This window comes from Pristiophorus japonicus, chromosome 15 (genome assembly GCF_044704955.1).
Source record: "Pristiophorus japonicus isolate sPriJap1 chromosome 15, sPriJap1.hap1, whole genome shotgun sequence".
Classification (NCBI taxonomy): Eukaryota; Metazoa; Chordata; class Chondrichthyes; family Pristiophoridae; genus Pristiophorus; species Pristiophorus japonicus.
Genome location: NC_091991.1, coordinates 94,383,038 through 94,409,286, shown reverse-complemented (window position 1 = coordinate 94,409,286; position 26,249 = coordinate 94,383,038). Strand labels below are relative to the sequence as shown.

Here is a 26,249-nt window from a genome sequence, read left to right as displayed (position 1 = left end):
CTTTTATACCAGCACGAGGTGTGGGTGACCCGTAGGATTCCCGCAGTCACGCCATCTGGTGGCAACTATATATAGCTACATACATAATAGTGAGTGTCCGTGGTTTCAAGATGCAGCTTGTATTTATTACAATGTAAGTTATTTGGGACTGTCAATAAGTGTCCCTTTTAGCAGGTGACTGTTTTTTGGGGTTGTCGGATTGTACAGGTTTCATTGTAATCGGCCTGGTGCTGGGAACACTGCATTTTCACCACAATGATGCTGGACTTAAAGGGTTAAATTATGAGGCCAGTTTGCACAACCTTGAGTTTAGCCGGTTATGGGGTAATTGGATTGAGGTGTTTAATTGATGAAAGGATTCAATAGATTGAGAGAAACTATTTCCGTGGGTTGGGCAATGCAGAATACGTGGGCAGAATATTCCAATTAGAGCCAGACCATTCAGGAGGGAAATCAGAAAGCACCTTTTCACACACAGGAGAGTGGAAATCTAGAATGTTCTCCCTTTGTTGAAATGCTGCTCCAAAGTTTAAAAATACGTAAAAGTTACAACACGGAAATAGGCCATTCGGCCCAACCAGTCCATGCCAGTGTTTACCCTGCACACGAGCAAATAGTCCTAATCACATTTACCCCTCCTTCAATTCCATTTCCTCCACCCACCGATCCAGTCTAATCTTGAATGCCTCAGACACTAACTCTGGAAGTGAATTCCACAGCCTCACAACTCTCTGTGAAGATGTTTCTCTTGTTCTCTCTTCTAAATCTCGAACATTTAACCTTGTATCTGTGGCCCCTCGTTCTTCACCCCTCAACCACTGGAAACAATCTGCTTCTATCTACCCTGTCCCATCCTTTCATAACTTTAAACACTTCTATCATGTCGACCCATAATCTGTAATGTTGTAATGAAAAGCTCAACCAGCAATGACTTTCTGAATGTTAGCGACGAGAACACTGACTTGTCTGACTCATGGCTCTCGGTTTTTCTGGGGCTGAGTGTTACCTGACCTGTGACCCGTGGTTAGGTACAGAGCAAAGGTCACGGTCAGTGTGATGTCACCAGTGTCTCATTAACACACAGGTCGCGTTTGTGGCTCATTACCATTAATGGCCGGTACATCATGAGCACAACTGAAAAATCCCAGCCCTATTTTAATAGCAACTCCCTCCCTTCTGAGGTGCAACGATGTTCGTGCCATAACATCTTTGACAGTAAGAACATGAGCAGCACTAATTGGAGCGCTAAACAGACACAGCAAGATAGCACCCAATTTTCTGATGCACTGCAACTCAGGAAGTGGCCACTGATTAGGCCCTAAACCAAACTTAGGAATATCGCTCATGCCGCAATTTACTTTCCCTCAAAAACCAACAAGCAACAATAAGTACAGAAAAATAACTAGAGAGGGTGCAGAGGAGATTTACGAAGATGTTGCCTGGACTAGAGAATTTTGGCCAAGAAGAAAGATTGGATAGGCTGGGGTTGTTTTCTTTGGAACAGAGGAGGCTGAGGGGAGACATGATTGAGATGTACAAAATTATGCGTGGCTTGGATAGAGTGGATAGGACGGACATGTTTCCCTCAGCAGAGGGGTCAACAACCAGGGGGCATAGATTTAAAGTAATTGGGGGGCGGTTTAGAGGAGATTTGAGGGGAAATGTCTTCACCCAGAGGGTGGTGGGGGTCTGGAACTCACTGCATGAAAGGGTGGTAGAGGCAGAAGCCCTCACCACATTTAAAAAGTACTTGGATGTGCACCTGAAGTGCCGTAACCTACAGTGCTACGGACTGAGAGCTGGAAAGTGGGATTAGGCTGGATAGCTCTTGGTCGGCCGGCACGGACACAATGGGCTGAAATGGTCTCCTACCGTGCTGTAAATTTCTATGGTTCTATGGGGCGATAAGAAAAGGGATTTTACAAACATCAGGCACTACAAAAAATTTAAGACGATCTTTCTTTTCATTTCCAATCATTTGGCTCAGAAGAAAGTGATTGCTGGTGTGTACTGCGAGCCTCAATTCAGTTCCATCCACCCCCATTCAGGAATCCTGCATCACTTGTCCATCCTTGTACCTCTCGCGACAGACTCTGGAGTTCAGTATTCATCGTTGAAGGGATATTCTGGGTGATCGCTCCACCTACAGCAACAAAATAGGGAGTGATGGGTTAAGGTGAGGCAACAAAATCCATGCATGGCCAGGCTGGGCCCCACCTTTGTCCCTGTTAGCAGATTGCACAACTGAGGCATAGAGACCATAAGCTCCTGAATGGTGGGGGTGGTGGGGGGGGGGACCGTGGGGAGGTAATCCTGCTCCTCCCAGCCCACAAGGAGTGAACCCTGAGGTGATCCTCGCCTCACTGCAGCTGTGGGAGTCCCAGGGCCTGGGAACCCCGGCAGTTACACCTGCGAAGCAGGTTAAAACCGAGGATCCAGATAAAGATGGTACAGTTGGCCTCAGTGCTAATGCAGTAGGTAGAGGGAAAATCAACTTGCTCCTGATGGTTATCCAGTGACTGCTAATGGGAAGTGTTGTTGCAGGGTGAGTCTAGGGCTGGGTTTGGACAAGATCAGCCTGAACCAGGACCACACCAAGTGGCACATCTACCCACTGAGCCATCAGGGTTCGGTGGGGTTGAACAATAATAGTTATTTTGCCTTAAACAGTTGGAGGCTGCATTAGATGTGAAAGGTTCCTGACACTGATTCCTGGTTTCACAGATGGGAAGCTTACATCAAAAGTTCCACATATCACTGGTTTCTGTTGAGAGCACTGATCTTTTTCATTTCTTCACCCGTCAAAGAAAAGTCAAAAATCTAAGAAATGAGAGAAATCAGAGACAGTGAGGGGAACAAGAAATAAATTAAACATTATATTGGTTAAAAGTTACTGAAACTGCTGCTCCCTCTCAAATGATTCATCAGCTGCAATAGTTTTCACTGTGGCCTCACTGTGGATCTCACTCCCAATCCAACTGAAGGCTGAGGGTAATCTGATAGAGGTCTTTAAAATAATGAAAGGGTTTGCTAGGATAGATGTACAGAAGATGTTTCTACTTGTGGGGCAGTCCAAGGGGCTGTAAATATAAGATAGTCATTAATAAATCCAATGGGGAATTCAGGAGAAACTTCTTTACCCAGAGAGTGGTGAGAATGTGGAACTCTCTACCACAGGGAGTGGTTGGACGAAAAGTGTCATGTATTCAACCAGCAATGTAACCCAGGTATAATCTGACCTAAATTGTACACTGTGAGAACAATGACCACTTGGTGGTGAACTTGTGGGAGACACTCCTAACCTGGAGCTTCATAAGAACTTAAGAATTAGGAACAGGAGTAGGCCATCTAGCCCCTCGAGCCTGCTCCGCCATTCAAAAAGATCATGGCTGATCTGGCCGTGGACTCAGCTCCACTTACCCGCCCGCTCTCCATACCCCTTAATTCTCTTATTGGTTAAAAATTTATCTATCTGTGATTTGAATATATTCAATGAGCTAGCCTCAACTGCTTCCCTGGGCAGAGAATTCCACAGATTCACAACCCTCTGGGAGAAGAAATTCCTTCTCAACTCGGTTTTAAATTGGCTCCCCCGTATTTTGAGGCTGTGCCCCCTAGTTCTAGTCTCCCCAACTAGTGGAAACAACCTCTCTGCCTCTATCTTGTCTATCCCTTTCATTATTTTAAATGTTTCTATAAGATCACCCCTCATCCTTCTGAACTCCAACGAGTAAAGACACAGTCTACTCAATCTATCATCATAAGGTAACCCTCTCATCTCCGGAATCAGCCTAGTGAATCGTCTCTGTACCCCCTCCAAAGCTAGTATATCCTTCCTTAAGTAAGGTGACAAAAACTGCATGCAGTACTCCAGGTGCGGCCTCACCAATACCCTATACAGTTGCAGCAGGACCTCCCTGCTTTTGTACTCCATTCCTCTTGCAATGAAGGCCAACATTCCATTCGCCTTCCTGATTACCTGCTGCACCTGCAAACTAACTTTTTGGGATTCATGCACAAGGACCCCCAGGTCCCTCTGCACCGCAGCATGTTGTAATTTCTCCCCATTCAAATAATATTCCCTTTTACTGTTTATTTTCCAAGGTGGATGACCTCACATTTTCCGACATTGTATTCCATCTGCCAAACCTTAGCCCATGCGCTTAACCTATCTAAATCTCTTTGCAGCCTCTCTGTGTCCTCTACACAACCCGCTTTCCCACTAATCTTTGTGTCATCTGCAAATTTTGTTGCACTACACTCTGTCCCCTCCTCCAGGTCATCTATGTATATTGTAAACAGTTGTGGTCCCAGCACCGATCCCTGTGGCACACCATTAACCACCGATTTCCAACCCGAAAAGGACCCATTTATCCCAACTCTCTGCTTTCTGTTAGCCAGCCAATTCTCTATCCATGCTAATACATTTCCGCTGACTCCGCGTACCTTTATCTTCTGCAGTAACCTTTTGTGTGGCACCTTATCGAATGCCTTTTGGAAATCTAAATACACCACATCCATCGGTACACCTCTATCCACCATGCTCGTTATGTCTTGAAAGAATTCCAGTAAATTAGTTCAACATGATTTCCCCTTCATGAATCCATGTTGCGTCTGCTTGATTGCACTATTCCTATCTAGATGTCCCGCTATTTCTTCCTTAATGATAGCTTCAAGCATTTTCCCCACTAAAGTTGTTACACTAACCTGCCTTTTGTCTGCCCTCTTTTTTTAAACTGAGGCGTTACATTAGCTGCTTTCCAATCCGCTGGTACCTCCCCAGAGTCCAGAGAATTTTTGTAGATTATAACCAATGCATCTGCTATAACTTCTGCCATCTCTTTTAATACCCTGGGATGCATTTCATCAGGACCAGGGGACTTATCTACCTTGAGTCCCATTAGCCTGTCCAGCACTACCTCCCTAGTGATAGTGATTGTCTCAAGGTCCTCCCTTCCCACATTCCCGTGACCAGCAATTTTTGGCATGGTTTTTCTGTCTTCCACTGTGAAGACCGAAGCAAAATAATTGTTTAAGGTCTCAGCCATTTCCACATTTCCCATTACTAAATCCCCCTTCTCATCTTCTAAAGGATCAACATTTACTTTAGTCACTCTTTTCCGTTTTATATATCGGTAAAAGCTTTTACTATCTGTTTTTATGTTTTGCGCAAGTTTACTTTCGTAATCTATCTTTCCTTTCTTTATTGCTTTCTTAGTCATACTTTGCTGTCATTTAAAATTTTCCCAATCTTCTAGTTTCCCACTAACCTTGGCCACCTTATACGCATTGGTTTTTAATTTGATACTCTCCTTTATTTCCTTGGTTATCCACGGCTGGTTATCCCTTCTCTTACCGTCCTTCTTTTTCACTGGAATATATTTTTGTTGCGCACTATGAAAGAGCTCCTTAAAAGTCCTCCACTGTTCCTCAATTGTGCCACCGTTTAGTCTACATTCCCAGTCTAACTCTGCCCTCATCCCACTGTGGTCCCCTTTGTTTAAGCATAGTATGCTCGTTTGAGACATTACTTCCTCACCCTCAATCTGTATTACAAATTCAACCATACTGTGATCACTCATTTCGAGAGGATCTTTTACTAGGAGATCGTTTATTATTCCTGTCTCATTACACAGGACCAAATCTAAGATAGCTTGCTCCCTTGTAGGTTCTGTAACATACTGTTCTAAGAAACAATCCTGTATGCATTCTATGAATTCCTCCTCCAGGCTACCCCGTGCGATTTGATTTGACCAATCGATATGTAGGTTAAAATCCCCCATGATTACTGCCATTCCTTTTTCACATGCCTCTATTATTCCCTTGATTATTGTCCGCCCCACCGTGAAGTTATTATTTGGGGGCCTATAAACTACGCCCACCATTGACTTTTCCCCCTTACTATCTCTAATCTCCACCCACAATGATTCAACATTTTGTTCATTAGAGCCAATATCATCTCTCACAACTGCCCTGATATCATCCTTTATTAACAGAGTTACCCCACCTCCTTTCCCTTCTTGTCTATCCTTCCGAATTGTCAGATACCCCTGTATGTTTAATTCCCAGTCTTGGCCACCCTGCAACCACGTTTCTGTAATGGCCACCAAATCATACCCATTTGTAATGATTTGTGCCGTCAACTCATTTACTTTATTTCGAATGCTGCGTGCGTTTAGGTAGAGTGTTTTAATACTAGCTTTTAAACCATGATTTTTAGTTTTGACCCCTCCTGCAGCCCCTTTATCTTCATACATATTGTCCCTTCCTATCACCTTGTGGTTTACACTTACCCCAGTGCTACTCTGCTCTGTTGCCTCCTGCCTTTTGCATTCAGATATAAAAGGGGAGGCTCCACCCACTTCCTGCACTTGAGTGCGAAGGAATAAAGGACAGGTCACAGACTGACCTTCTCTCAAGCATGGGCCTCGTGTGCATTTATACTGTATAGTAAGGACGTATCAATGGCGACGAGAAATTGGGATTTATACGACGCGAGCATGACCACTAGCAGAACAGACGAGAGGTACTGTGTTAAGGAGTGGTTGGGACAGAGATTCAACATTGTTAAAGCAGCACACAGTTCTCCAGGCAGACAAGGGTAATCGGGCATGCCCCAACATGTAGCCGAATCCAGAGGGGGAGTTCGACAGAGACAATGGCAAGCTGAATGGCAATTCACACCATTGCAAGGGCCAATGTGGCCAGTAATGGGGCCATCAACATCTGTTAATGGTGCACTCAAGGACAATAACAGGGGCAGTCAGGGACGATCAACTGGCAAGAGACCTTTTGTTTCCAACAGCAGCTTATGTTGGAGGCGTGGAGGCACACACTCAGCCGGAGTTTGCAGAAATGAGCAAAATACCTGCAGAAATTGCAGAAATGAACGCTGGGGGAAATCGCTGGAAGCTGAAGTTCAGCGAGTTCATGTGGAGCACGTATACAGTTCATACACCAGGATGCCACCGATAATGATGAAAGTGCTCCTCAATGGCATCCCAGTATCAATGGAGCTAGACACGGGGGCCAGCCAGTCCCTGATGGGTACCAAACAGTTTGAAAAGTTGTGGGCGTCCAAGGCCAGGAGGCCAAAATTATCGCCGGTTGACGCATAGCTACGGACATACACAAAGAAGATCATTCCTGTGCTAGGCAGCGCCACAGTAGTCGTGACCCACAAAGATTCGGAGAACAGGTTGCCACTCTGGGTTGTCCCGGGGGATGGTCCAGCACTACTGGGGAGGAGTTGGCTTGCTGTCATGAACTGGAAATGGGGCGATGTCAATGCAATTTCCTCTGTGGAGCGAGTATCATGCTCACAGATCCTGGACAAATTTGACTCATTATTTCAACCCGGCATTGGCACTTTCATGGGGGCCAAGGTAGTGATTCACATAAACCCGGACACCAGGCCAGTACACCACAAGGCCAGGGTGATGCCGTACGTGATGCGGGAAAAGATAGAAGGCAATTTGGACCGCCTACTGAGGGAAGGCATCAGCTCATCAGTCGAATTCAGTGACTGGGCGAGCCCAATTGTGCCGGTGCTCAAGGCGGATGGATCGGTCAGGATATGTGGTGATTACAAGGCCACCATCAAGCGACGCAATCCGGTGGCAAACTTTTTTCAAAATTGGATCTGACCTCAGCTTACATGACCCAGAAGCTGGCGAATGAGTCGAAGAAGTTGACCACCATCACGACACACAAGGGGTTGTTTGAGTACAACAGATGTCCGTTCGGGATTCGCTCGGCCGCCGCGATCTTCCAACGAAATATGGAAAGCCTCCTCAAGTCGATTCCAGGGATGGTGGTTTTTCAAGGCGACATCCTCATCACGGGTTACGATACTGAACAACACCTCCACAACCTGGAGGAGGTGCTACGCAGACTGGACCAGGTAGAGCTGCGACTGAAAAAGGCGAAGTGCGTCTTCCTAGCTCCAGAGGTAGAATTCCCGGGGATGAGGGTAGCAGCAGACGGGATCAGCCCTACTGCGTCCAAGACGGAAGCAATCCAGAGAACACCCAGACCCCGTAACACGACGGAGCTGCGTTCGTTCCTGGGGCTCCTGAACTATTTTGGTAACTTTCTTCCCAAATTGAGCACGCTGCTAGAGCCGCTACACATGCTCCTACGCAAAGGTCGCGAATGGGTCTGGGGGGACAGCCAGGAAAGGGCTTTTAATAGAGCACGCAATTTGTTATGTTCCAACAATCTGTTAACGCTATATGACCCATGTAAGAAACTTGTGTTAACGTGCGATGCGTCGTCCTATGGGGTCAGGTGTGTGTTGCAGCATGTCAATGTCAAGGGTCAGTTACAGCCGGTGGCTTATGCCTCCAGAAGTCTGTCCCAGGCAGAAAGGGGCTACGAGATGATAGAAAAGGAGGCGCTCGCATGTGTATATGCGGTAAAGAAAATGCACCAGTACCTGTTTGGCAGGAAATTTGAACTGGAGACAGATCACAAACCTCTAACGTCCCCTTTGGACGACAACTAGGCCATAAATGCAAACGCATCGGCCCGCATACAGAGGTGGGCACTCACGCTAACCGCCTATGACTACACAATTCGGCACAGACCGGGCACCGAAAACTGCGCCGATGCACTCAGCAGGCTCCCGCTAGCTGCCACTGAGGGGGCTACCGAGCATGCTGCTGAGATGGTCAAGGCTGTTGAAGCTTTCGGAAGCGAAGGCTCACCTGTGACAGCCCGTCAGATTAAAGTCTGGACAAATAGAGACCCGCTATTGTCTCTAGTCAAGAAATGTGTCCTGAATGGGGACTGGGCAGCCACGTACAGGGCATGCCCTGAGGAATTTAAACCATTTCACAGGCGCAGGGATGAACTCTCGATTCAGGCCGATTGCCTACTGTGGGGAAACCGTGTAGTCATGCCCCAGATGGGCAGAGAGGTGTTCATCAGAGAACTCCACAATGAGCACCCGGGCATTGTCATAATGAAGGCAATTGCCAGGTCACACGTTTGGTGGCCAGGGATAGACGCAGATCTGGAACTTTGTGTTCGCAGGTGCGACACATGTGCCCAGCTGGGCAATGCGCCCAGGGAAGCCCCCCTTAGCCCCTGGCCATGGCCTGCCAAGCCTTGGTCACGCATCCGTGTGGACTACGCAGGTCCTTTCATGGGAAAAATGTTTTTGGTTGTAGTAGACGTCTACTCCAAATGGATCGAGTGTGACATTTTAAATTCAAGCACATCCTCTGCCACGGTAGAAAGTCTACAGGCAATGTTCGCCGCCCACGGTCTACCGGACATCTTGGTCAGCGACAATGGCCCGTGCTTCACAAGCACTGAATTCCAGGACTTCATGGCAGGCAATGCAATTAACCATGTCAGAATGGCAACGTTCAAGCCGGCCTCAAACGGCCAGGCAGAACGAGCAGTGCAGGTAATAAAACAGGGGATGCTCAGAATCCAAGGGGGTTCCCTACAAAGCTGCTTATCACGCTTCCAGATCCTGACCACAGTCGCTCACAGGGGTTCCACCCGCAGAGCTGCTCATGAAAAGGACGCTCAAAACCCGGTTATCCCTTATACACCCCACCATGAAAGAAATTGTCGAGAGCAGGCACCAGTCACAATATGACTACCATGACAGGAATGCGAGGGCGCGATGTATTGATGTAAATGACCCTGTTTTTGTCCTCAACTACGCTGCAGGGCCCAAATGGCTCGCAGGCACTGTGATTGCCAAAGAGGAAAATAGGATTCTGGTAGTGAAACTTACCAATGGACAAATCTGCCGCAAACATGTGGATTAAACAAAAAGGAGGTTCAGCAACCCCATAGAAGAAGCAGAGGAAGAACACAATATAGAGTTCACTCCTCCACAGGTGACCGAACACAGGGACCAAAGGGAGGAGAGCCCAGTCACTGTGGGCAGTCCGGATAGGCCTGAGGCAGCGCAAACAGCAGACACTCAGGCCAGCACCCAACAACCAGAGCCCCAACTCAGGCACTCTACAGAGAGCGTAAACTACCAGAGAGACTCAACCTGTGATCCCAATAAGACTTTTGGGGGGGAGGTGATGTCATGTATTCAACTAGCAATATAACCCATGTATAATCTGACCTAATTGTGCACTGTGAGAACAATGACCACTAGGTGGTGAACTTGTGGGAGACACTCCTAACCTGGATCTTCAGATATAAAAGTGGAGGTTCCACCCACTTCCTGCACTTGAGTGCTGAGGAATAAAGGACAGGTCACAGACTGACCTTCTCTCAAGCATGGGCCCCGTGTGCATTTATAGTGTATATTAAGGACGTATCAAAAAGCATCGATGAATTTAAGGGGAAACTAGACAAGTGCACGAGGGAGAAAGGAGGAAGGTTATGTTGCAAGGGTCAGATAGAGACAGGTGGAAGGAAGCTCGTGTGGAGCAGAACCAGTGGAATGGATCGTATCAAACCCTGGTTAGGCCGCAGCTGGAGTACTGTGTGCAGTTCTGGTCACCACATTACAGGAAAGATGTGGTTGCACTAGAGAGGGTACAGAGGAGGTTTACGAGGATGTTGCCTGAACTGGAGAATTTTACCTTTGAGGAAAGATTGGATAGGCTGGGTTTGTTTATTTCGGAACAGAGGAGGCCTCAAGTGAGACCTTAATGAGGTGTATAAAATTATGAGGGGCCTGGATAGAGTGGATAGGAAGGACTCATCACCCTTAGCAGCGAGGTCAATAACCAGGGGCATAAATTTAAAGTAATTGGTAGAAGGATTAGAGAGGATTTGGGGAGAATTTTTTTCACCCAGAGGGCGGTGGGGGTCTGGAACTCACTGCCTGAATGGGTGGTGGAGGCAGGAACCCTCATCCTATGGATATGCACTTGAAGTGCCGTAAGCTGGGCCAAGAGCTGGAAAGTAGGATTAGACCAGATAGCTCTTGGTCGGCCAGCACAGACACGATGGGCCGAATGGCCTCCTTCCGTGCTGTAAATTTCTATGTAATTCTATATAATAGAACACATTTAAGCAAAACATTACCTCAATGTAAAATACATTTAAACAAATTGGTACCTCAGTGTAAAATAACTTTAAACTACACTTTACCTCAAAGTTCTGTTTGATGCGTTCTGGGTTAAAACTTTTTGGAATGACGACTATGTTACGCTGAAGCTGGTAACGCAGAGCCACCTGGGCACTTGTCTTCTTGTACTTTGCTGCCACAGAGTTTAGGACAGGGTCATCCAGCAAAGAGGGAATCTCGATGTTCACCCTGCAAACACAGACAAGCACCATGTAATTTGCAAAAAGCCCCCTTCCGATTGTGCCTCCGGAGAGCACCACCTTTGTTGGGTACAGTCCCATAGGTACCGGACACTCTCTGGTACCTTGTCCCATTGCCATTCTACAGGGCAGTTTTCCACACTGTCGGGTAGATGCCAGTGTTGTAGCTGTACTGGAACAGCTTGGCTAGAGGCGTGGCTAGTTCTGGAGCACAAGTCTTCAGCACAACAGCCGGGATGTTGTCGGGGCCCATAGCCTTTGCTGTATCCAGTGCGCTCAGCCGCTTCCTGATATCACGTAGAGCGAATCGAATTGGCTGAAAACTGGCTTCTGTGATGATGGGGACATCAGGAGGAGGCCGAGATGTATCATCCACTCAGTAATTCTGGCTGAAAATGGTTTAAAACACTTCAGCCTTGTCTTTTGCACTTGCGTGCTGGGCTCCGCCATCATTGAAGATGGGGATATTCAGGGAGCTGTGTTTAATTGTCCACCACCATTCACAACTAGATGTGGCAGGACTGTAGAGCTTTGATCTGATCTGTTGATTGTGGGATCACTTAGCTCTGTCTGTAGTATGTTGTTTCCGCTGTTTGGAATGTATGTAGTCCCGTGTTGCAGCTTCCCCAGGTTGGCACCTCATTTTCAGGTACACCTGGTGCTGCTCCTGGCATGCTCTCTACACTCCTCATTGAACCAGGGTTGGTCCCCAGGCCTGATGGTAATGGTAGAGTGAGGGATATACCGGGCCACGAGGTTACAGATTGTGGTGGAATACAATTCTGCTGCTGATGATGGCCCACAGCGCCTCATGGATGCCCAGTTTTGAGCTGCTAGATCTGTTCTGAATCTATCTCATTTAGCACGGTGGTTGTGCCACACAACACGATGGAGTGTCCTCAGTGTGAAGACGGGACATCGTCTCCACAATGATTGTGCGGTGGTCACTGCTACCAATGCTGTCATGGACAGATGCATCTGCGACAGGTAGATTGGTGAGGATAAGGTCAAGTAGGTTTTTCCCTCGTGTTGGTTCTCTCACCACCTGCTGCAGGCCCTGTCTGGGGGCGATGTGCTGTGTTTTGAGTTGGCCCTCCATTCTGATGCAAAGCTGTAATACAAGTAAGTCAGTAGACGTGAAAAAAAGAAGGATTTTCACTTGTATAACGTCTTTGGTGATCTGAGGACATCCCAACGCGCTTTACAGCCCATGTAGTATTTTTGAAGTGTAGTCACTGTTGTAATGTAGGAAACGTAGCAGCCACAGCAAGTTCCCGTAAACACAGCAATGAGATAAATGAACAGGTCATTTGTTTTAGTGATGTTGGTTGTGGGATAAATGTTGGGCTGGACACCAGGGAAAACACCCCTGCTCTTTTTTAAATAGAAACATAGAAACATAGAAAATAGGTGCAGGAGTAGGCCATTCGGCCCTTCTAGCCTGCACCGCCATTCAATGAGTTCTTGGCTGAACATGCAACTTCAGTACCCCATTCCTGCTTTCTCACTATACCCCTTGATTCCCCTAGTAGTAAGGACTTCATCTAACTCCTTTTTGAATATATTTAGTGAATTGGCCTCAACAACTTTCTGTGGTAGAGAATTCCACAGGTTCACCACTCTCTGGGTGAAGAAATTGCTCCTCATCTCAGTCCTAAATGGCTTCCCCCTTATCCTTAGACTGTGTCCCCTGGTTCTGGACTTCCCCAACATTGGGAACATTCTTCCTGCATCTAACCTGTCTAACCCCGTCAGAATTTGAAACGTTTCTATGAGGTCCCCTCTCATTCTTCTGAACTCCAGTGAATACAAGCCCAGTTGATCCAGTCTTTCTTGATAGGTCAGTCCCGCCATCCCGGGAATCAGTCTGGTGAACCTTCGCTGCACTCCCTCAATAGCAAGAATGTCCTTCCTCAGGTTAGGAGACCACAACTGTACACAATACTCCAGGTGTGGCCTCACCAAGGCCCTGTACAATTGTAGCAACACCTCCCTGCCCTTGTACTCAAATCCCCTCGCTATGAAGGCCAACATGCCATTTGCTTTCTTAACCGCCTGCTGTACCTGCATGCCAACCTTCAATGACTGATGTACCATGACACCCAGGTCTCGTTGCACCTCTCCTTTTCCTAATCTGTCACCATTCAGATAATAGTCTGTCTCTCTGTTTTTACCACCAAAGTGGATAACCTCACATTTATCCACATTATACTTCATCTGCCATGCATTTGCCCACTCACCTAACCTATCCAAGTCGCTCTGCAGCCTCATAGAATCCTCCTTGCAGCTCACACTGCCACCCAACTTAGTGTCATCCGCAAATTTGGAGATACTACATTTAATCCCCTCGTCTAAATCATTAATGTACAGTGTAAACAGCTGGGGCCCCAGCACAGAACCTTGTGGTACCCCACTAGTCACTGCCTGCCATTCTGAAAAGTCCCCATTTACTCCTACTCTTTGCTTCCTGTCTGACAACCAGTTCTCAATCCATGTCAGCACACTACCCCCAATCCCATGTGCTTTAACTTTGCACATTAATCTCTTGTGTGGGACCTTGTCGAAAGCCTTCTGAAAGTCCAAATATACCACATCGACTGGTTCTCCCTTGTCCACTCTACTGGAAACATCCTCAAAAAATTCCAGAAGATTTGTCAAGCATGATTTCCCTTTCACAAATCCATGCTGACTTGGACCTATCATATTACCTCTTTCCAAATGCACTGCGATGACATCCTTAATAATTGATTCCATCATTTTACCCACTACCGATGTCAGGCTGACCGGTCTGTAATTCCCTGTTTTCTCTCTCCCTCCTTTTTGAAAAAGTGGGGTTACATTGGCTACCCTCCACTCCATAGGAACTGATCCAGAGTCAATGGAATGTTGGAAAATGACTGTCAATGCATCCACTATTTCCAAGGCCACCTCCTTAAGTACTCTGGGATGCAGTCCATCAGGCCCTGGGGATTTATCGGCCTTCAATCCCATCAATTTCCCCAACACAATTTCCCGACTAATAAGGATTTCCCTCAGTTCCTCCTCCTTACTAGACCCTCCGACCCCTTTTATATCCGGAAGGTTGTTTGTGTCCTCCTCAGTGAATACCGAACCAAAGTACTTGTTCAATTGGTCCGCCATTTCTTTGTTCCCCGTTATGACTTCCCCTGATTCTGACTGCAGGGGACCTACGTTTGTCTTTACTAACCTTTTTCGCTTCACATATCTATAGAAACTTTTGCAATCCGTCTTAATGTTCCCTGCAAGCTTCTTCTCGTACTCCATTTTCCCTGCCCTAATCAAACCCTTTGTCCTCCTCTGCTGAGTTCTAAATTTCTCCCAGTCCCCGGGTTCTCTGCTATTTCTGGCCAATTTGTATGCCACTTCCTTGGCTTTAATGCTATCCCTGATTTCCCTTGATAGCCACGGTTGAGCCACCTTCCCTTTTTTATTTTTACGACAGACAGGAATGTACAATTGTTGTAGTTCATCCATGCGGTCTCTAAATGTCTGCCATTGCCCATCCACAGTCAACCCCTTCAGTATCATTCGCCAATCTATCCTAGCCAATTCACGCCTCATACCTTCAAAGTTACCCTTCTTTAAGTTCTGGACCATGGTCTCTGAATTAACTGTTTCATTCTCCATCCTAATGCAGAATTCCACCATATTATGGTCACTCTTCCCCAAGGGGCCTCGCACAACGAGATTGCTAATTAGTGATATGGGATCTTTAATGTCCACTTGAGAGGGTAGATGAGGCCTCGGTTTAAGATCTCATGTGAAAGACGGCACCTCCGACAGTGCAGCACTCCTTCAGTACTGCACTGAAGTGTCAGCATGGATTATGTGCTCAAGTCTCTGGAGTGGGGCCTTAACCCATAACTTTCTGACTGAGGGGCATGAGTGCTGCCCACAGGGGAACGCCTGACACCCGACTACTATGAAGACAGGAGTAACTGTGCTATTACAATTAACCTCAGTGCCCCTGGCTACTGAAGGAGAATAATCTGTCAAGATTCCTGGCCCAGATTGTACTGCACATCTATGGCATCACATCAGGCAAGAATTGTGTCTATGGAGGTAAAGCGATGTCGGTGAGAGAGGTAAATTGCCCAATCCCAAAGCTGCAGACATTTTTATTCTGTCCGTAGCAACAAGATTTGAACATTGCTGAGCTGTGACCTGCTCAGCAATGCAAAGGTCGAGAGTTAGAATGTTAACCTCACTAAGGTGGGCTTAGATTAGCTGAGCTGGGGAGAGGTTTGGGCTTACCCAGCTTTTCAGCAATTGCTGCTGGTCACGGACTCTACCCTGCAGAGCGATGGGGGGTGAATTTACAACCCAACAACCCGGCTTAGGATAGAGATCCACGTGAAGGTATCTGATCTCAACCACTGCACCATCTCAGGCACAATTTCTGACCGCGACACACATGAAGAATGGTCAGTTGGGTGAGAAGCCCATGGAACATACCCCAACAGGGAGTGAGCACTCAGAGAGGGGAAGCAAGTCACCAAACTGCTTACCAGAGGGAGTCACGACAGGTTCCCAGGGGGCTGTAGCCCACGATGACAATGCCATGGGAGTCACAAAATTCATTTAACTTAGTCTGAATAAAGTACGGGTGGCATTCGACCTGAGCAGAAAAAGACAAAAAGAAAAAGCCTTTTGTAATTAAGAGCAGTGGACGCAGTTATTGGCCTGGCATTATTCTGTGTAAATGGCACTCAGTATAAAGGGTCTCAGTCTGGCTCAGTGGGGGGAGTCGAGGGCGGGGGGGAGTCTGGGGGAGTTGGGGGCAGATGGAGTGGGGGGTAGGGGAAGTTGGGGGGAGGGGAAGTCGGGGGTGGAGGGAGTCAGGGGTGGGGGAGAGTCGGGGGTGGGGGGAGTCTGGTCGGGGAGAGTTGGGGGCAGAGGGGGAGTGTCAGGAGAGGGGGGAGTCAGGGGCGGGGCGGGCTGGAGGGAATTAAGGGCAGGGGGGTGTTGGGGGAGGGGGGGGAATCGGGAGCCAGGGGGAGTCGGGGGCCGGAGGAGAGTCGGGGGCAGGAGGGAGTCGGGGGCAGGGGGCTGTCGGGGCGGGGAAATCGGGGGCAGGGGGGTTGTTGGGGAAGGGAGGGTAGTCGGGGGCGGGGGTAGTTGGGGGCGGGGAGAGTCGGGGGCGGGGAGAGTTGGGGCGGAGGGGGAGTGTTATCAGAGGTGGGTGTCGGGGGCGGGGGGAGCCGGGGCCGGAGGGGAAGTGTCCAGAGCGGGGGGGCGGGGGGGGAGTCAGGGGCAGGGGGCGGGGGCAGGAGGGCCTCGGGGGCAGGGGGTTGTCGGGTGCGGGGGGAGAGTCGGGTGCAGGGCAAGAGTCGGGGGCAGGGGGAGAGTCGGGGGCAGGGGGAGAGTCAGGAGAGGGTGACTTGGGGGCGGGGGGAGTCATGGACATGGGGAGTCGGGGGATTGTTGGGGGTGGAGGGGGAGTGTCGGGGGCGGAGGAGGAGTCTCGGGAGAGGGTGGTGTCGGGGGTGGTGGGAGTCGGGGCCAGAGAGGGAGTGTCTGGAGACGGGGGAGTCAGGGGCTGGATGGGCAGGAGGGAGTCGGGAGCAGGGGGTTGTCGGGGGCGGGGGTGAGAGTCCGGGGCGGGGGGAGAGTTGGGGGGAAGAGGGGAGTGTCAGGAGAGGTGGAGTCAGGGTGGGGGAGTCAGGGAATTGGGATGGGACAGTAGTTAGCAAGGACAGAAGGGTTAAGGGTGGATTTTTTGAGGAGGGGGTGATGGTGGCAGACTTGAGGGGGCGGGGGAACAGTACCTGAGGAGAGAGAACCGTTAACAATATCAGCTAACATGGGGGCCAGGAAGGGAAGTTGGGTGGTCAGCAGTTTGGTCGGAATAGGGTCAAAAGAGGAGACGGGCTCATGGACAGGACGAGCGTATAGAGCACACGAGGGAATATTGGAGAGAATGTAGAGAAAGATGCAAGTTAAGGGCTAGTGCAAGTGGGAACCTGAGGGGAAGTTTGTCCCTGTGGACTAGGGGACTGGAGGGAAGCAGCAGAGTTAGCTGATTGACAAAGGGCCAGAAATTAGTTTTTTTCGCCAAAAATACCGCTTTCACTCCGCTATCACTGCAAGGCCTAAAATTCAGGCTTCAATTTACGCAACGGTAAAAATCGGCATTGCACGAGGAATTGTGGCGCAAACCACTAATTTTCTGCAACTTTACTCTGAGGCCGCTGTGAGAGAGGCCTTGGGAGTGGGGAAAAAACCAAAAAATATATTGCTAAAAAAAAATCACAAAACGTTCACAAGACACATAACTAGCGAATCGCTGCAAAAGAATTAAAAAATAAGAACTTTAACTAACCGTTTTTGCAGATCTTCATACTCACTGCTGTTCTAGGGGCTGCAACGCAGATTTTTACCTGGCGGTTTTTTTCATCCTAAATACGGGTGCGCTGTGAGCCAAATTGTTGGCGAAAGCGATGTTTCAAGTCTTGCATGGTGGCGGTCCGCTCCCCAGCGATATTTAAAAACCACCGCCGCAAGACTTCCCCAAAAATATCGCCAAAAAAACAGGTGCAAGGTTGGTGAATTTTTAGCCCAAATTTAGATCCATGAACTCCTCACACTTGTTGTTGGGGATGAGGATGGAGGAGGCAGGGAAGAGGGGTTTAAGGTAACGGTTTGTAGTGGAGAAAAAAATCTGGGGGTTATTTTTGCACTCCAGAATGATCCTGAAATAGTGAGCTGTTTTGGCAGAGAAGAGTAGGACCCGATAGTGCTTTCTGTGGTCTAGCCAGATCTGGTGATGAATAGCTAAAGAAGTTATCTGCCATAAACGTTCAAGTCTACGTCCCTTTGACTTAAGTGAGCGGAGATGAGGGCGTTACAAGTGGGAGTGAACGGGATGAGAGAGAATAATAATTTTAATGAGGACTAGGAGGGTGTGATTGAGCAGATTGGTAGCTGTAGATGTACATGGTGAATGTCAGGACAAAGACTAGACGGTTGGGAATTTTAAAGTGTAATTGTAAGTGACTTGGGTGAGAGTTTTTTCAGGGGCAGACCTAGAAGGAAGTGACGTTATTGACATAATGGGAGTAGAGAGGTGACATGAGACGGCAAGGTCAACGATGTGGCCATTAATCTGGGTAGGGGAGTTTATATCGAGGGAGAGATTAAGAGATGATAGGAGGGCAGTGAACTCAGAGGAGACAGGGTCTGATGAGTTGCGATTCAGGTTGAAATCACCAAGGATGAGAAGTCGCTCGGTGCAGAAGCTGAGGAAGGAAAGCAGTGCAGATATCTCAGTGAGAATATTGGCATGGAAGTTGGGTGGGCAGTAGAGAACGAGGAATTTAAATAGTGGCGAGAGGGATGGAACAAGGTGAGATGCTCAAAGGAGGAGAAGGTACCGGAGGAGCAGGGGACAGACCAAGGTGTGATTTGCTGATAAAGGGCCGCACTGCTACTGGTGGGACATGTGGTGGAATGTATGGCCAAGCGGAGAGGCTTCCTTTAGGATGAAGGTGTCACTCCATCTGCTGCAATAAGTAGGACCACCACATGACACTACATGTTGTAAATGGACAGTACCTGGTTTACTGCTGGCTTGTACTTCAGGCCTGGTTTGTTCAGGATCTGCTCCAACTGTCTGCGATTGAAATTTGACACACCAATCGACTTCACCAAACCAGCATCTTTACACATTTCCAGGGCCTAGCAAATAAAAATGCTTGTACTAAAGCAAAATATTATGGATGCTAGAAATCTGAAATCACACCTGAAACATTAACTGTTTCCTTCGCCACTGATGCTGCCTGACCTGCTGAGCATTTCCAGTTTTTATATTAAATAAAAATCCTTTTCACTTTCATTCTAATGACCATCTCCAACAAGCGAGAGTCTAACCATCTCCCCCCTTGACATTCAACAGCATTACCATCGTTGAATCCCCCATCATCGACACACTGGGGCTCACCATTGACCAGAAACCTAACTGGACCAGCCACTGAGACAACAAGAGCAGGTCAGAGGCTGGGTATTCTGTGACGAGTGTCTCACCTCCTGACTCCCCAAAGCCTTTCCACCATCTTCAAGGCACAAGTCAGGAGTGCGATGGAATACTCTCCACATGTCTGGATGAGTGCAGCTCCCACAACACTCAAGAAGTTTGACACCATCTAGGACAAAGCAGCCCGCTTGATCGGCACCCCATCCACCACCTTAAACATTCACTCCCTCCACCACCGGTGCACCGTGGCTGCAGTGTGTACCATCTACAAGATGCACTGCAGCAACTCACCAAGGCTTCTTCGACAGCACCTCCCAAACCCGCGACCTCTACCACCTAGAAGGGCAAGGGCAGCAGGCGCATAGGAACACCATCACCTGCAAGTTCTCCTCCAAGTTACACACCTCCTGACTTGGAAATATATCGCCATTCCTTCATAGTCACTGCGTCAAAATACTGGAACTCCCTCCCTAACAGCACTGTGGGAGCACCTTCACCACACAGACTGCAGCGGTTCAAGAAGGCGGATCACCACCACCTTCTCAAGGGCAATTAGGGTTGACAATGAATTTAAAAAAATATACTCGGGTTCATAATCATATACTAGTGGCTACAATCACATACCCGGGTCTACAATCATATACCTAGGTCCGCAATCATATACCCAGGTCTACAATCATATACCTAGGTCTGCAATTATATACGAGTGGCTACAATCATATACCCAGGTCTACAATCATATACGAGTGGCTACAATCATATACCCAGGTCTACAATCATATACGAGTGGCTACAATCTTATACCCAGGTCTACAATCATATACCGAGATCTGCAATCATATACCCAGGTCTACAATCATATACGAGTGGCTACAATCATATACCCAGGTCTACAATCATATACCCAGGTCTACAATCATATACCTAGGTCTGCAATTATATACCGAGATCTGCAATCATATACCCAGGTCTACAATCATATACGAGTGGCTACAATCTTATACCCAGGTCTACAATCATATACCGAGATCTGCAATCATATACCCAGGTCTACAATCTTATACGAGTGGCTACAATCATATACCCAGGTCTACAATCATATACCCAGGTCTGCAATCATATACCCAGGTCGACAATCATATACCCAGGTCTACAATCATATACCTAGGTCTACATTTATATACCGAGATCTGCAATCATATACTAGTGGCTACAATCATATACCCAGGTCTGCAATCATATACCCAGGTCTATAATCATATACCCAGGTCGACAATCATATACCCAGGTCTGCAATCATATACCCAGGTCTACAATCTTATACCCAGGTCTAAAATCATATACCCAGGTCTACAGTCATATACCCAGGTCTGCAATAATATACCCAGGTCTACAATCATATACCCAGGTCTACAATCATATACCTAGGTCTACAATCATATACCCAGGTCCACAATCATATAACCAGGTCTACAATCATATACCCAGGTCTACAATCATATACCCAGATCTGCAATCATATACCCAGGTCTGCAATCATATACCCAGATCTACAATCATATACCCAGGTCTACAATCAGATACCCAGGTCTGCAATCATATACCCAGGTCTACAATCATATACCCAGGTCTACAATCAGATACCCAGGTCTGCAATCATATACCCAGGTCTGCAATCATATACCCAGGTCTACAATCTTATACCCAGGTCTACAATCATATAACCAGGTCTGAAATCATATACCCAGGTCTACAATCATATACCTAGGTCTACAATCATATACCCAGGTCCACAATCATATACCTAGATCTACAATCATATACCCAGATCAACAATCAGATACCCAGGTCTGCAATCTGATACCCAGTCTGCAATCATATACCCAGGTCTACAATAATATACCCAGGTCTGCAATCATATACCCAGGTCTACAATCATATACCCAGATCTGCAATCATATACCCAGGTCTACAATCATATACCCAGGTCTACAATCATATACCCAGGAACACAATCATGTATACAAGGCTCAATAAATATCCAGAACCATAATAAACAAATAAAATTAATGCACACACAGAGGTGAAGAACAGACAAATATTGAACTATTTTACACAGAGGCATGAGGAATGGGCAGATGTGTGGATCTATTTCACAAGGGGTGAAGAGTAGCTCTAGAAACAGGATAGCGATTTAGCCCCTCGAGCCTGTTCTGCAATTGAATGAGATCTGCGACCGAACTCCATATACTCGCCTTTGCCCCTTATCCCTTAATACCTTCAGTTAGAATCATAGAATGGTTACAGCATTCATCGAGCCCATGCCAGCTCTCTGCAAGAGCACGTCAGCTGCTCCCACTCCCCCGCCCTTTTCCCATAGCCCTGCAAATTTCTCCTTCAGGTACTTCAAGTGCATTCTAGATCCTAACCACTTGCTGCATAAAAACGTTTTTCCTCATTTCGCCTTTGGTCCTTCTGCCAATCAACTTAAATCTGTGTCCTCTGGTTCTCAACCCTTTCACCAATGGGAACAGTTTCTCTCTATCTATTCTGTCCAGACCACTCACGATTTTGAACACCTCGATCAAATCTCCTCTCAACCTTTTTTACTCGAAGGAGAACAACCCCAACTTCTCCAGTCTATCCATGTAACTGAAGTCCCTCATCCATGGAACCATTCTCGTAAATCTTTTCTGCACCCTCTCTCAGGCCTTCACATCCTTTCTAAAGTGCGGTGCCCGGAATTGGACACAATAATCGAGTTGAGACCCAACCAGTGTTTTATAAAGGTTCATCGTAACTTCCTTCCTTTTGTTCTCTTTCCTCTATTTATGAAGCCCAGGATCCCATAAGCCTTTTTAACCGCTTTCTCAACCTGCCCTGCCACCTTCAACAATTTGTGCACATTTACCCCCAGGCCTCTCTGTTCATGCAGCCCCTTTAGAATTGTATCCTTCAGTTTATATTGCCTTTCCTCATTCTTCCTACCAAAATGTATCACTTCGCACTTTTCTGCGTTAAATTTATCTGCCACGTGTCCGTCCATTCCACCAACCTGTCTATGTCTTCCTGAAGTCTATCACTAACCTCCTCACTGTTCACTATACTTCCAACGTTTCTGTCATCTGCAAATTTTTAAATTGTGCCCTGTACACCCAAGTCCAAGTCATTAATATATATCAAGACAAGCAGTGGTCCCAGTACTGACCCCTGGGGAACACCACTGTATACCTTCCTCCCGTTCGAAAAACCATTCACCACTACTCTCTGTTTCCTGTCACTGAGCCAATTCCGTATCCATGCTGCCACTGTCCCTTTTATTCCACGGGCTTCAACTTTGCTGAAAGCCTATTATGTGCCACTTTATCAAACACCTTTTGGAAATCCATGTACATCACGTCATCTGCATTACCCTCATCAACCCTCTCTGTTACCTCATCAAAAAACTCAATCAAGTTAGTTAAACACAATTTGCCTTTAACAAATCCATGCTGACTTTCCTTAATTAATGCACATTTGTCCAAGTTAACAAAACGCTATCAATCTCCGATTTAAATTGAACAATTGATCCAGCATGAATTGCTGTTTGTGCAAGAGAGTTCCAAACTTCTATCACCTTTTCTGAATAGAAGTGTTTCCAAACTCCAGTCCTGAAACTCCTGGCTCTAACCTTTAGGTTATGTCCCTTAGTTCTAGACTCCCCATCCATCAGAAATAGTATCTCTCTACCCCATCAGTTCCCCTTAAAAGCATGAAAACTTCGATCAAATCATCCTGTAACTTTCTAAATTCCCCAGCAATATAACCCGAGTTTGTGTAATCTCTCCTTGTAATGTCACCCTTGAAGTCTGGGTATCATTCTGGTAAACCTACGCTGCACTCCCTCCAAGGCCAATATATCCTCCTGAAGGTGTGGTGCCCAGAACGGCTCACAGTGCTCCAGGTGTGGTCTAACCAGGGCTCTGTACAGCTGTAGCCTAACTTCTACCCCCTGGTGTTCTAGTCCTCTAGATATAAAGGTCCGCAGAGCATTGGTCTTTTGATTGTTTTCTGTACCTGTCCGTGACATTTTAATGATCGATGTAGATGGACCCCCAAGTCACTTTGGACCTCCATAGTTTCTAGCTTTACACCATTTAGAAAGTGCTCTAATCTTTCCTTTTCAGGTCCAAAGTTGATGACCTTGCACTTGCCTCAATTGAAATCTATTTGGCAGTTTTACGCATAACGCAGAGAGGGGAGAATGAGGGTATGCCCCACCATACCTCCCAGGTGGCACACAGGTCTGTTGGGTGGTAAAAATACTTCCCGTTTTCATCTTTTGGGTAAATGGCATCTCCCGGCTGAAATATAAACACAAAGAATTACAAGGCATGAAGCAAAGAGAAGAATAATCTCCCAATGATCCTCCCCCCAACCATTCAACCAGCCAATTGAACCTTTCCTTGAGGCACTAACCCCTGACCTGATACAGGGCCACAGGTGCTTTAAGCGTCTGCTACTTTTCCCAGCCGAGTAGCTTTATTACAGTGATATTACTGAATGAAATGAGCAGCAAAGGGGATTGATCACCGGAAGGTTATTATCAGTCTTGGGATTCAGGAAATTAGGAACCTCCATGACCTGCATGGGTCAAACAGGATAATGAGACCACCTGTGTATTTTAAAGAAATGCTCCTAATGTGCACCAGATAATATCACTGGAATACTCTCCATTTGCCTGGATGAGTGCAGCTCCAACAACACTCTTAGACAGCACCTCCCAAACCCGCAACCTCTAGGGCAAGGACAGCAGGCGCATGAGAACACCACCCCCTCCACATTCCCCTCCAAGTCACACATCATTCGGACTAAGAAGTATATTGCCGTTCCTTCATCGTCGCTGGGTCAAAATCCCGAACAGCACTGTGGGATTTCCTTCACCACACGGACTGCAGCGGTTCAAGGCAGCTTCTCACCACAACCTTCTCAAAGGCAGTTAGGGATGGGCAATAAATGCCGGCCTTGTCAGTGACACCAACATCCCAGAAACAAATTTTTAAAAAGCTACAGCATGAATCATTAATGAGAGGAATCTGGACGGGATTGGTGTCATCACCTGGATCATAGAGACTGAGGCTTAAGTTTGATAGTGCCTGATAACTTGCACTAAATGATCAGGGCATTAACTGCCTGAAGAGGGGGCTATCCTCAGGCCTCATTGGAATAAATCCCACCAACTGTGAGCACTAACTGGGCTCCAGTTGCAGTTCTCTGGGCCGGTGGTGAGATAGCCCACAGGCAAGGCCTGGGAAACGGGAGGAGACTGAGCACAGAGCAGAGGAACCCACAGTATTCATTTGAAGGTAGGAAGTGCACTTCTTGCCACATTGAGGCAAATAGATTATTGCCCATTGCATAACTCTGCACCTGCCTCTCTTTTGACCCAGACCTTGAGCAGGCAGGTCGCCATTGGTATTGGTCGATCGGTGTGCCCAGGTCTGCACAGGTAGTTAGTGGCATCTTACTGGATGCAGCCAATCAGGCAACAGTGGCTGTAGATCACCCTGGTGTTTTTAAAAACTCATTCATTCATGGGATGTGGGCGTCGCTGGCAAGGCCAGCACTTATTGCCCATCCCTAATTGCCCTTGAGAAGGTGGTGGTGAGCTGCCTTCTTGAACCGCTGCAGTCCGTGTGGTGAAGGTACTCCCACAGTGCTGTTAGGGAGGGAGTTACAGAGTTTTGACCCAGCGATGATGAAGGAACGGCGATATATTTCCAAGTCCGGATGGTGTGTGAGTGAGTCGCGGTAGAGGTCACAGGTTTGGGAGGTGCTGTCGAAGAAGCCTTGGCGAGTTGCTGCAGTGCATCTTATAGATGGTGCACACTGCAGCCACGGTGCGCCGGTGGTGGAGAGAGTGAATGTTTAAGGTGATGGATGGGGTGCTTTGTCCTGAATCTTCCATACTCAAGGGAATATGAGCCTAGTTCATGCAACCTGTTCACATAATATAACCCTTTTATTGTTTGAAATCATTCTCAATTTGGTGACATTCTATAGAATTAACACAGAAACAGACCTTCACCTAATCCTATCAGCATAACCTTTTCACCCTTTCACCCTCATGTACATGTCTAACTTCCCCTCAGTTACATCCATGCTATTCACCTCAACTGCTCATTGTGGGAGCGAGTTCCACATTTTAACCACTGTAAAAGAAGTTTATCCTGAATTCCGTCTTGGATTTATTAGTGACTTGGATTTATTAATGGCTCCTAGTTTGGATTCTGCCTCAAGTGAAATCATCTTCTGTAAGTCTACCCTACTGATCTCCTTCATAATTTGAATTAGTTCACCTCTTTTCCCCATTTCCCCTCTTTACACTGTCTCCATAATCCCTTAATGTTCAAAGTCTATCGATTTCTGTCATGAATATACTCAAAGACTGAGCCTCCACAGCCGTCTGGGGAAAATAATTCCAAAGATTCACCACCCTCTGAAGAAGTGAAGAAGTTTCTCCTCATCTCAGTCCTAAATGGCCAACCCCTTATTCTGAAATTGTGACTCCTGGTTCTAGACTGCCCAGACAGGGGAAACACCCTCCCTGCATCTACCCTGTCTAGCCCTGTATGAATTTTGTCTGTTTCAATGAGATCACCTCTCATTCTTCTAAACTCTGGAGAATATAGGCCCAGTTTACTCAATCTCTCCTCATAGGATAATCCCCCCATCCCAGGAATCAGCCTGGTGAACCTTCGTTGCACTCTCTCAATGGCAAGTATATCCTTCCTTGGGTAAGGAGACCAAAACTGTACACAATACTCCAGGTGCAGTCTCACCAGGGGCCTATATAATTGCACACAATTATGCTTGTGGCGGAGGAGCGGCGCGAGATCATGACGGAGGTGCGAAAAATGAGGGCATGGGTCCCAGAAGAGCCGAGGGCCTAGGGTCAGCATGGGCCAGCCCACACTGCGATATGTGTGCACACTAGGTCCGTGCAGCAGAGCTGGTCTCC

The 26,249-nt window shown here is 47.3% G+C and overlaps 1 protein-coding gene across 1 annotated transcript; it reads right to left on the bottom strand.

Moving 5' to 3' along the window:
- On the bottom strand, nt 1-23,585 carry LOC139280907 (aldo-keto reductase family 1 member D1-like). Its single transcript, XM_070900713.1, has 6 exons — nt 23,515-23,585; nt 18,832-18,954; nt 15,786-15,895; nt 11,080-11,245; nt 2,738-2,820; nt 1-2,143 (listed from the first exon to the last, which is right to left on the bottom strand). The coding sequence occupies exons 2-5, from the start codon at nt 18,943-18,945 to the stop codon at nt 2,755-2,757; spliced, it is 456 nt and encodes a 151-aa protein (XP_070756814.1). The 5' UTR covers nt 18,946-18,954; nt 23,515-23,585; the 3' UTR covers nt 1-2,143; nt 2,738-2,754.
- Nucleotides 23,586-26,249: the final 2,664 nt, after the last annotated feature.

Bases quoted from the DNA above. Each gene is read 5' to 3' on its own strand.
- LOC139280907 (XM_070900713.1), bottom strand. From the start codon at position 18,945: ATGTGTAAAGATGCTGGTTTGGTGAAGTCGATTGGTGTGTCAAATTTC. The intron at 15,896-18,831 runs GTACTGTCCATT...TTTTCTGCTCAG, and splicing joins ACAAGCCAGCAGTAAACCAG to GTCGAATGCCACCCGTACTT. The intron at 11,246-15,785 runs GTAAGCAGTTTG...CTGTGTTTGCAG, and splicing joins ACCTGTCGTGACTCCCTCTG to GGTGAACATCGAGATTCCCT.